Source organism: Pholis gunnellus, assembly GCF_910591455.1.
Source record: "Pholis gunnellus genome assembly, chromosome: 20".
In the NCBI taxonomy this organism is placed as follows: domain Eukaryota; kingdom Metazoa; phylum Chordata; class Actinopteri; order Perciformes; family Pholidae; genus Pholis; species Pholis gunnellus.
In genome coordinates this window covers 14,426,327-14,438,796 of record NC_136547.1, presented here as the reverse complement: position 1 = coordinate 14,438,796, position 12,470 = coordinate 14,426,327, and the positions used below count along the sequence as shown (strand labels likewise).

General features: G+C 41.4%; 1 protein-coding gene across 1 annotated transcript in view; it reads right to left on the bottom strand.

Annotated features, from left to right (window-relative positions):
- myripb (myosin VIIA and Rab interacting protein b) overlaps positions 1-12,470 on the bottom strand; it is a gene marked incomplete at its 5' end in the record, with an annotated part of 85,702 nt that overhangs the window by 12,233 nt on the left and 60,999 nt on the right. The window contains one exon of the mRNA XM_079180996.1: positions 1,092-1,172. Within this exon, the coding sequence (XP_079037122.1) occupies positions 1,092-1,172 (81 nt within the window). The remainder of the gene's footprint in view (positions 1-1,091; positions 1,173-12,470) is intronic.

Sequence of the window (12,470 nt, the reverse complement as noted above, 5' to 3'; positions counted from 1 at the left end):
CAGTGTAACAACGTCTTCATCCCCTAACACACATTCCTGCCGCTCGCTTTAATCTCTGATCAGACTGTTGGCGGTCGAGTTGCATTATGGGTAATGTAGGTGGCAGGTTTTGACAAGGAAGGAGAACATGTGGAATAGAAAAGATGATATCTCTGGTTCTGCTGCATACATTTTTGTACTTTTTTGGGCCATTGTGATGGACAGTGTTATAGAAGTGCAATGCTAAATAGATGGAGAATTTTAGCTCTAAACTAATTGTATTCCTAGCTTCCCTTAGCCAACAGAACAGTTGAAATCTAAGCGTATTTATTTCTGAAAGCAATGCAATAGAAAGCAATGCAATGTAGTATAAAATGTCCATTTGAACAGCACAGTTTAATGGAAACAGATCCACACACACACACACACACACACACACACACACACACACACCACACACACACACACACACACACGCAGTGTTTGTTTGTGGGCTTCTCAAGATCTGCCATTAACTAAATTGTTTATCTCATTGCATGAACAACTCATTATTACTGGCAAACAATTGAAATAAGCGTCATCATTAGATTGGAGCTAATGTGGTTGTTTGCCTTTTGTATATGTGTATGAAGGGCTGTGTTAGCACAGTAAATGGCATGTGTCCTGTGCATGTGTGTCTAAATGTGTGGTGTGTAGGAGGCTATCATTTAATCTGCGCGTGTGTGTGCATTTGTTCGAGGCGGTATGTCTGTGGTTTTATGTGTATCTTGTGGATTTATGTGTGTGTGTGTGTGTGTTTGTGTGAATTCTAATATGTGTGTAGTTTAATGATCAAACAAGAACCATTGCTCTGTGTTTCAATTCCCTCCCTCCCTTACACACGTGCCCTTTACAGAATGGTCTCTATATGTTAAGGCAACAATTATTGAGCAATAAACATAACAGCTCAATCTTTTAAGAAAAAGGGAAAGGGGAGAAATGCAGGAAAAAAAAAAATCAATTTTGCTAACCCAGCAGGCAAGAAACGACTGTAAAGTGGAAAAGATAATGTCGATTACACTGTAATTGTGGCTGGAAATTACCCGTCTGCGCTCCCACAAAAACTCTCTCACCTTCACTCTGTTTGTAGAAGGCGGAGTCGCTGCCACAGATGCTGCCATCGTTGTCGTTGCTTCCCTCGTGAACGCTGCTTTCTGAAGGGGGGGAGAAGGAGAAAGACAAATGAAGTCTGAGGATGAAAGCCTTCAAACTGACGGCTGTCACAGAAATGCAAATATTCAGCTCATATCATACCATAATAATGTAACTGCATATTATTTTACCCTGTTGCCACAGTAAAAGTAGGTTACACAGTGCACAATGCCACTAAATGTATTCCCAATTCCCAACATTTTGTCACAGTCAATTTTATGGTTTTGTTCTTGCTGCCTTTCCCTATTGTGCATTAAAAAAAAACACACACAAGAAGAAATAACATGACAGTTGAAAGAAAAGTATAATTCCCTCTGCCTTTCAAACTAATCACATGCTGGCACATATCATAGGCATCTACTCAGTGCACATGATCATCACTGTGTAGTGTGTTGTTTTCTTTATAGCTCATTCAGGCCAAGCCTCTCGTGAGTTAGTGCTATATCTGTATCTTTTTCAAACAAACTCGAGAGTTACAGCGAAGGGACATTCATGTCACCCAAAATGAAAAATGTGTTATTATAATTCTGAGACAGGTCTACTTAAAGAGCTGTGAAATCCCAGAGAAGGTGTAGTGGTTGCAACATCTCCGCCTTCAAAACCACGTAATCCCTTAGTGGCCCATTACCTCCTGTTAGACATCTCTCTTGTGGTTTGCATTTATTGTGAGCCTGCTCATGGTCCAGCTGTTAAAATGAAGAGTGAATGGACGTGCAGCTTATTAGGAATGCTGTCAGACAGAGCAAGCAGGAGAGGGTTTTGCCAGTCCACCAAGGTAGAATATAACACTGGAATGAGGGAAGCTAGTCCGTTAACTGCACACACTCCAACATTTCCATTTCATCCCCTGACCACAGCCCATAACCCACTCTCAAACACGGATGTTCCAGACAAAAACACGAAGAGTACCCTGGCTCCGGTTCCACCTCTGGTCCCTACTTCAGCTAATTTCCATCCACAAACCGGAGCCAAACCCAGACCAAACCTAACCCAAACCCAGGCCTTGTTCCAAAACTTCAGCCCCTGCTGCTGACAAAACACAACCAAACTCCTTGACTCCTGTATTTGGCCGGTCGCCTCGCCTCCAACATTAATCTAGTCAACGGGGTCCTGTTGCTACTCCTGTTGGACAGGCTGCAGCCTCTGGCTGAATGCACAGAGGCAGTCGAATGCTCGGAGTGGTTTGGTGCGAGTCGGCCTTCAAGCAGCCAGAGCCCCTCACCGATCTCTGCCATAGCTAACTGTAACACCGTCAGGAATACACAGCGATCACTCATCTACACCACAATGTTGCCATTGGATGCATTCTTGCTGCCTCCCACAAGCCTATACCTACTAAAATACATTTTCTTTTCTTTTTCCCCCTTGGCAGCAGCAGTAACACAGCCAGCTGTCAAATATGTTACACTATTTCAGCTTTACTGTAAAATGAACTGCTGTATGTCAAAGTACTGCAAAGTCTTAGTGCATCGCCTGTAAGCCAGCAATCACAAACTCTGACATTACTTCACAGAGACATGCTGTAACTCAACCAGTGAAGGCATTTATTTATATATATATTTTTCCAAACATCTAACTACAGGCAACATCTGCCTAAACAGTAGCTTCATACCAGCCTTTGTATCTCCATTCACAGGCCCAGTCCTCCCAGTCGCAGCACGGTGTAACAAGCCCCCAAACCATTACACGCTCCACCCGTCCTTCACTCCCGGAGTTGTCTCACTCTGACTGAAGCGGCGTTCGACAGAGCTGTACTGTTCTCGCTCGGTTAGAGCTGAATTATAGTTCCTGGGAGTGTGGAAGGTGACAATAGGTGGGGAAATTACCTGCAGCAGCTCAGGACAATGTAGACACAAAAGGACTGCTGTCAGAGAAAGTGAGCCGCCTCACAAGAATCACACACGCACACACACACACACACACACACACACACACACACACACACACACACACACACACACACACACACACACACACACACACACACACACACACACACACACACACACCGAGTTAAGCTGATACACAAATATACAGACCTAAGAAAGCTCCTGAGGACCTGGCATCAGGTTAATTCATTGCACTCCGACTCCAGCTCACTGTTTACATTGCAAAGTCCACCTCTGTCACAACAGCCTGTCAGCAACATGGCCATCTGTGAGGTGTCCGAATAAGTGTCACCTGTCAGTCATATGGATGCAGACTGCAGCAGGCAGTCCTGTATGCAGATCATGTATCAGCAGGACAATGTACTAAACCTCATTTCATTTCATTTTGTACTTTCTCCCAGCTCTATTCCAAAGCAAAAGATTTAATTTGTTCATCACATTATCTGACAGCCACGGTTACATTGCTGACTGAGCTTAGTACGAGGCATTGGTACAGACTCAACTCGTAATCTGTAAATATGTTAATTCAGGAGTGGCGTCTGAAATACTGCATGTGATCGGTATTAAAATACTTTACTTAAAGCTGCTATTACTAATATTTTTTTATTTTAACAAAAGGATAAAATGACAATGTGTATTTTGAAAAGCCAGAGACAGGATTTAACAGGATTTTTAAGATAACAGTGATCACTAAGGGGAGGCACCGCATCACTGTTTTGTTTGTCATTCCTTCCACTCACACCTGCTGTTCATCCATGAGTCATATATATGACAAGGTAGCAGTGATACAATGACTAGTGTGACACAACAGAGGGATGCCTTTGTCGTTAATTGACCCTGAATGGCACTGCTGCCTTGTCGTTACAGAGCTGATGGAAGGTCAGAGTGTGTGTGTGTGTGTGTGTGTGTGTGTGTGTGTCTCACTCCAATACAATCCTCCTCACGTCCAACTCGTGTATTTTCTCTCCATGACCATCGTCTCACCTTTGTCCCACACCGCTTGCCATTCCACCACTCGGGGTTGAGGAGGAGGAAATGGCTCAATATCGCCATGGTAACCGCACAGACGGCAGCGGTGGTCTGCATCTTCAAGGGTGTCCGAGTGAGTGTGCACGTGGGAATTCTTTTCTTTATTATCACAACCAAATCATTTTGTTTCTTCGCTGTTTTTTTTGTGGAACATATTTTGACACGATCCAGACACTCAAATGAAATGGATAGTGAGCTATAGGGGGTTATTCAAGTTACAGCTATTGATTTAAATATCACTAAAGAGAGGCTCTATGGCTCTAAAACACATAAACCCAGTAAAGTCTCCAACAATCCTGCTGTCCTTAAACATCAATCATTCAGTGTTGCGTGTAATACCACTTAGCTTTATCACTACGACAAAATACAGCCACATAAACTTTTGAAGCCAATTGAGGCAATTTAGTGTGTCCAATTCACCTGAGCTTCACGTCTGGGAGGAAGTTGAAGCACTCGGAGGAAACTAACACTGATACACGGAGGAACACAAAGCCTCAAGCGACTGAGGTGTAGGAGCTTTAGGTGGATGTGGACTCCTTCTCCCTACTCTCCTTGTTCTTCTTCCTCAAACCGAGGAAGTGGCCTCACTTTTCTCTCTAGAAGCTTCTCCTCAGAGACTTGGGTTAGATCTTGATCCGCATTCCCCTTTTTTTTAGCGTGAGACTCCTTTTCTACCTTAAGTTGCTGCTGACGGAAGTCTTTTTGTTGCTGCAACTGCTGACTCAGCTCCAGTCTCAAGCTCCTTTTTTATTTCTGAAGCTTGGTGGTGTTTCCCCAGAGACTTGTTCTCTTTGGTCTCTGTCTCCAGCCTGGTAGAGAGCTCACCCACCTATTTCTACCTGGCAGGCAATATGCTGCTCTGCACCCTGGAGGGGAGCCTTCGACACCTCCACCTGGGTGCCAAGAGCCTTTCTTTCTGTCTCACTGTCCACCAGCTGCTTGGCCCACTTGTTGGAGCCACAGGCGGATAGATTCAGCTTGAAGGTCATTGGATTAGTTACAATTTGACTCGGATCAACTTTTGTTATTGCTACGAGTGCTATAAGTTGTCTTACTCTAAAAGTGGTGTGTCACCTTTTGAAAGGTCTGAAATGAAATGATTCTGCGAATATTCTCGAAAATCATGAATCACTCAATCTGTGTGTAAGTTGTTCTTGAGAGCATACATCTTGTAGCCATGCAAACATTGACAGACCTCTCTTCAAAGCAAAGGAGGAAGTATACGGACCCGTTAAAACCTCGTAGCAGGAAGTTTGGATATACAAAGTGTCTGACTTTGACACTAGAGACAGCTATTTGCATCCCGTCTTATTCCTACTTTGTTTTAGTGCTTATTAGCAAATGTTAGTATGTTAACATGCTGAACATGATAGACATACACATGAGCTAAACTATTTTAAGACGTATTTTGCACTTGATTGACCACCAGTGAGGAAACCAAAAATGAAATCTTAAGTATTGTATCACAGGTTAGGTGAAAAACTAAATATACTCAACATCTCGCAGTTGCAACATTGCACCACTCTGTTCCTCTCAGAGCTCCAACAATCCCACCACTCAAAAGCTCCGCTCTTCAGTCTAGGTGTGAAATTAGACCAATGATGGGACCTGTCGATGCAAAAGAAATCAGAAAATCCTTTTGCAAATTGCACATTCAACGTAGGGATTAAGTTGAGTGAAATAGAGTGTCATAAAGAGAGAATATGTGGAGAAGCAGAGGGAACTAACAAAAGACTGTATAAATAAATGAGCCAGTAAAGTTCCACTTAGAGCTAACGTTCCTGAAGTGCCAGCAGCAGCAGCAGGAGGAGGAAGGAGAGTCCAGACGGTTTCCTTTCAATTACAATGCAGCATCTGCCAGCACACACAGTCTCATAAACAACGTCCTCAGAACAATGGCTGAACTGACAGGATGTCTGTTTACATCACGACAGGCTGGGAGATAGTGGAAAGTAAACAAACGAGTAATTCGCCTCTTTTATTTGGGAGATAAGAGTTTTACTCGCTTTGAGATGATGCCAATGTCATTTAAATCTGCCATAAAATGTGTGGGTGAATTAAACTGCCCTCTTTCGAAAAGAAGATTTCTTTTGAATCCATAATACGGACCTTTCAGGTTGTGCTTGCAGCATTTACAAGTGTGTGTGTGTGCAGAAATGAATTGGTCCCAAGGCCAACATGGCCTTCAAAGTTCAAATCATGGAGGTGGAATGTGAAATGAAGGAGCAAAAATGGCTTTAGTAATTAGCAATACCTTTTAGTATTTCATTTTTACATTTTCATATTGTAACTACTGTCACCTGCGGGCCACTGCGCCTGACTTGGGTTAATCGTTCTAGTGCTTGAACATAGGCAAGAACAATACTGCAGAAAACCACCCAGAACGCAGCCTGGAGCAACAGAAAATGAAAAACTAAATATCAATCCCACATAAACCACTGCATGAAACATAAACATAAAACAACAGCTTAGCAAAGAGCTCAGTTACTGAAAGATCAATGTCGGACAGGGTGAAACGGCTCCTTTTTCTTCTGTTTCCAACAGATGTGAAGAAGTGTGGGATTTAAGCTACATTAGGATTAAAAACACCACAAATATTAGTATAAAACAATGGCTGTTTCTCATATCTAAAGCAGGCATTATATGACCTCACATATGCCCAAAAAATACAAAGTACCCCTAAGGAAGATGAATGTGATTCAGATGTTATTGTGAACACAAACTATACAGACAAAGTCAGGTTTAGCTGCTAAAGGTCAGAGTTTTCAGTACATCTCCTTCATTTGAAACACATTTGTCCATGGATGCAGGCAAGCTGACGAGTGTGCATAGTTGTCAGTACCACACAAACAGAGTTGCAGTTGCATTCTTGACAACAATGTGGTCTGAGCCCTGTATTTTTCAACAGCAGTAGCTGTGGGCTCCTGTTTAACATTCTGCCTTCCAATCCCTGTAGATAAAGCACTGTACTCTGAGTCACCAAGCTTTCTGCTCATGGAACACAGGCAACAGAAATGCTTAAAAAATGTGACATTACGCCTGTTAATGTGTGTGAAGTACTTGAGCCGTATTACAGTACGGTTATCTTTTAAAGGCGCTGTAGGAAGCCTTGAATTAGTACAAATCTATTGAGGTGAATGAAGAGGTCCATGTGTTTGTTTACGTCATTCTGCTTCGCTATTTAGGCAGAAGAGAACAGTAGTAGAACCAAGGTCACTGACTCAAGACTAGCCACATCTAACCTGCACTGTAGTTCAATGTTGAACGTTGAGGCCGTTGTTGGCTAAGTAACCACTCATTTGTACAGAAATGGATCAGCAGCAAAGCACACAATGCTCACTCTTGTGGAATTCAACTTCCTATTCTACATTCTTTATTTAACCTCAGTTATGAAACGATACTAGTTTTCATGGAAACATTTGTGTTTCTTTAGCTTACAGCAGTAAGATAAAATGACTCTATCAGGTTTTTATTTTTGAAGAAAAACTACAGCCTCGTCCTGACATCCCTACTAAGATAAATGGCTTTTATTTTGAAAAAAATAGAACCATCCCTAGTTTCCTGTTAACATTCAGTGAGATATGGGGGCTTTTTTGGTAAAACAAAAAAAAAACAAGCCACATCCTGAGTTACCTGCAGATACAGTTGCTCTATGGGGCTTTTATCTTTGAAAAAAACAGCCCTGTCCTTCAACACTAGGTCCATCCCTGACAAAATGCTTCCAGCATTCACACCCAATTAACACTGAACAATGATCCCAATTGCAAGCGTCTGTTAACAGTTTGTTTATTCTGCAATTTTTGGGCTTGATTTTCCACAAAACATCTTATGAATGTAAAGCGTTTCAGCAGCTCAAATGGAAGCCCACGTGTCATACTTTGACTCTAGCTTATAAATGCAGCATAATAGTGACAAAAAACTCATGAATCAACTGATCCAGAACGACAATCGGACCACCAAGTGTTAGCCAAATTCACTTGTAGTGGGAATACAACATCTTAACATAGAAACTGATTGCAGTCCATGTGTTGATCTCTAGTAATTCCTCTAATCGACAGATTTTCTACACATCCTGTAATTTACTGCAGCTCTGGTGAAGCATGTGCAGTCATCCACACACAGAAACACACATGTGCAAAAATCAAACCTGCAGAGCATAAAAACACAGGCACACCCGGAGCACATAGAGGAAGAGAGAGAGAAACTGCACTGGTGAAAGAGTACATTTGAGTTTTTTTAATAGTAAAAATCTAATTGTACAATAAAAACAAAGACAAATTAGGCTGTCTTTCTGAAACGTGTCTTGCTAGGTTATTACTGCATTCTCTGATGCTTCCAGGTGGGGTTGAGTCTCTATCCCACATACACTAGGACATTATCTCTTCCTTTGTTATCCTACAGAAAAGACGGCGGTGGCCACAGAAAGCTTCAAATGACTGCACTGCTGCTCCTCTTCTTCTCCACTCTCTCTCTCCCTCTCTCTCAATTTTCTCACCACAGAGAACAGCATGTTTGAAGGTGATAATATGTTTGAACATTTCTCGAGTTACCGTCATGTCACTGGATAGGTGGGAAGCCTCTCACAATCCTTTGGACGTGACAGCAAACACAAAAGGCAGGAGAAAAGTGGCACAACAGTAATCCTCCGTTTGAAATGAATGAGATTTAAGTGTCAAAAAATAAATAAAAAAATTCGTGATTCCTGCTTTTGACCACCTACTGCAGGGACAGCGGAGCACTTTCTCCAACAGACTCATCGCTGTCATAAGAACAGATACAGGAGAACATTCCTGCCCTCTGCACTGCAAGTCTTTATAATAAATCCCCCCAAATCATCCACAAAACTATAACACCACTGCACTGTTGTTCGTTTGCTGTTGGTTAATCTTTGCACTACTGTTTAGTTAGTTAATATACTATTTCATTGTATATACTGTGCATTTTTATACTGCATATTTTTATTTTTTACTCTGTTACTTTAATTGCTCAAGTATATTTTTTGCTGCAGTAACAAACAAATTTCCCCCTGGGGGATGAATAAAGTATCTATCTATCCATCTATGCATCTATCTATCTATCTATCTATCCATCCATCCATCCATCCATCCATCTATCTATCCATCCATCCATCTATCTATCCATCCATCCATCTATCCATCCATCCATCCATCCATCCATCCATCCATCTATCTATCTATCCATCCATCCATCTATCTATCTATCCATCTATCCATCCATCCATCTTTTGATACTTCATAACGGACTCATTGCATTGCATTCGATGGCCCATTTTATGATGCTATACCATAAAACCAGACTGGAGAGGTACAAAACTTGCACTTTTGTGTAAGGCATTTGATGGAAGATATGTATTAAATAATAGCTGAGTATATTGCACGAGTCAAAGGAGTATAATGCACTGTAACTTCTCATTTCTAAATTTCAGTTTGTTGACACGTAGCGTTTTGTGCACCAAAGGCTAAGAGTGTTTAGTGCTACAGTGTTTCATTGATGTACGATGAGTAAACACAACCTTTTCATTTCATGCTATACTGGCGTCAAGGCATTTATTACTAATTTAATAGGTACTTGGATCAGTGCTTGTCATCTGCCGATCCACTTAATGAGGTACTTTAATCAGTTAAAAGAATTTCAGCTGCTCAAGCAAACAAGTGTTAATAGATGGAAGATTCCATTCAAATCCTTTCTTCTCTGATGTGTTATTTGTTCCTCTTTACAGGACCGTATGTGGTCACTGACACTCGCACTTTCTCCTGCGCCGAGTGTGTGTGTGTATATATATATGGGTGTATATATATATATATACACAGTATATATGTACACACCCAGAGGACAGTTTGGTGTTTGTAACAGGTCACACAGGAGAGCATTACTCCCTTCCACCGGAGATGATGGACAGGAAAGTACAAATCATTCCCTCCTTGTTGTCTTCCTGTTGGTTTGAAGGTCAAACATTCTCTCCGGGGACATGATAGATGTAAATCTCACCGACTGTCATCTCAGCAGCCATTTCACACTCGTACATAACTGATTCCACAAGCATTGGCCCCTTGGGGATGATAAAAGAAATCAGCTTTACTAGCACACGAATAGAGGGAGCCTATATATTTCACATATGGTTGGCAAACAGTTTATGAGAATGTTTTACGTTCCTGCAGCTGCTTTTCTATATGCATTGAGAGAGAGAGGGCCTGTATTAACACTCTGGCAGAGTGGCTACATAATAAAAGCTTCTTTTTTTGGAGCAAAGTACACCAAACAAGATGCTGCAACATCAGTGTGTTAATGAGCAACATCTTTATCTAATAGATTTTTCTTTCCAATCTAGCGCTGATTTACTTGCTGAAGTAAAATCTCATTATATTCTGCTCAATTGAAAGCACAGACGTCCTGATGGATTATGATAATCTCTTGCTGTTAAAAGCTTGTTCTAATACTCGACATGTTCAATTATTTTCTGCAAAAGAGGTTTTAAAAGGCATTTTCTTTCAAATAAATCAAAACCCAATCATATTTTTGACAGGTCGAGCCATGACTTTGTTTTGACGTTTTCACAATCCCCTTTAATTCAATCTGATATATTACAGGGAGGGGGTGGTGGAAGGATGACGAAAAACAAGATATTCCGATGTAAACGCACACAAGAATACACAAAACAGAAAAAAAAATATTATACCATAACTCGGGGGAAGATCTTTGCCAGACAATAAAGCTTAACGTTTCTCCTATACAAGCCGACAATATCTGCTTTCACATTCAGATACACACAAGCAACACACACACACATCACAATATATCCATAATCATATGGCAAGTCAGCTAGCCAGTTAGTGGGAGCAGCGTTGCGAGTATCTGAGAATTGGAAGCGGTTTAATCTGTTGGGCTCATGCGAGCTGGGAGACCAGCAGCCGAGGCGCTTAATCCTTCCTCCTCCACCCCAGATGATGTAAGAGCGGCGAGGAGAGGAGAAAGTAGAGAGCTAGGAAGAGTGGAGGGGGATGGATGATTAGGGGGAGTAAAGCGGGGAAATAAATAAAACAAAATGCAGGTTTAAAAGAAGAATCATATACAACAAGTAGAAGCTATGATCACAGCAAAAATCCTAATTGTCCTTTCCCTAATTGGGAAAGCTTCTATCTTTGAGTCCAATTCTGTCATGTTAGTAAAATGGAGTAAATTAACTGTAAAATGTAAGAAATGTAAATTTAGCCATTACTGTGCCATTAGTTTTGTCTTTCTTACACTGCAGATTATAACGCATATACAGTTTAGCTACAAAACAACTGAAGTATTAAATCCACCTCAATGGTTATCTCTACTCTTATTTGGACAGTTTCCCTTGCTTTTATCACATGAATATTTTATTCTTTTCTGTATTGTCCTTTCTTTTAATGCTGTTTTTATGCTGCCTCGCTGAAAAGTTAATTCTTGGGACAATACAGATGTGAACTGAACAAACGTATGTTATTAGGCTAAATACTTGTAAGCTTCTTTCTGACCGGCATATTTTCAGATTTCCAGTGAGCCAAATCTAGCTATTTTATCGCGTAGCGACATGACAGCATTCACAATGGCTCGACGAGCTGTCTGCAAAAAGGAAAATGTAATAGTGACTGATTTTGCCAACTAGTTATACTGTAGCTGTAATCTCTACTGTGTGGGTTGCAAAGTTGCAGATGTAATTATAGAATAATACATAACAATGATAAAACTGTTTTTTGTCCATATCACTCAGGCCTACAAACTCACTTTATACATTACAGACAAAATACATTTCAGTTGTGGTCATTCCTAAACATCCCGTCATCTCAACCTCATCCAGCTCTGCCTCTAGTCTGACCTGATTTGTCCCCTCTGTGCTCCCTTCATCCATTTAATCCTATGTACCAGGCTTTGAAATAATGCCTTGTAGTCAGCAACAGACGCAGACCGATCATGTTGCAGTCGGGTCAAAACAATGTTATCTGGAGCGCGGGAGGCTGGATAAAAGCTGCCCTGCTGCCGTCCTGCACAGGAACAATTCACTGAGGAGGCTAAAGTGGCCTGAGACCCCGCAGGGCTTAACTGGCAGGATGAGTCCACAGGGCAGCTCACCCGCAGTCTGTCACCATCATCATCACTGACACACACACACACACACACACACACACACACACACAAACAACAACACACAGAAAATTCAAGACCACATGAGTGTTTTCTAAATTTAACTGCCGCATGGAAGACAGTGGTTTCCTCAACTAAATGTAACCACATTGCGATCAAATAAATTAAAAGGATGAAGAGAGGTGAAAACACCTCGAGCTCATTCTGAACATAACCCAGATGTGTGTGTGTGTGTGTGTGTGTGTGAGTGTGTTT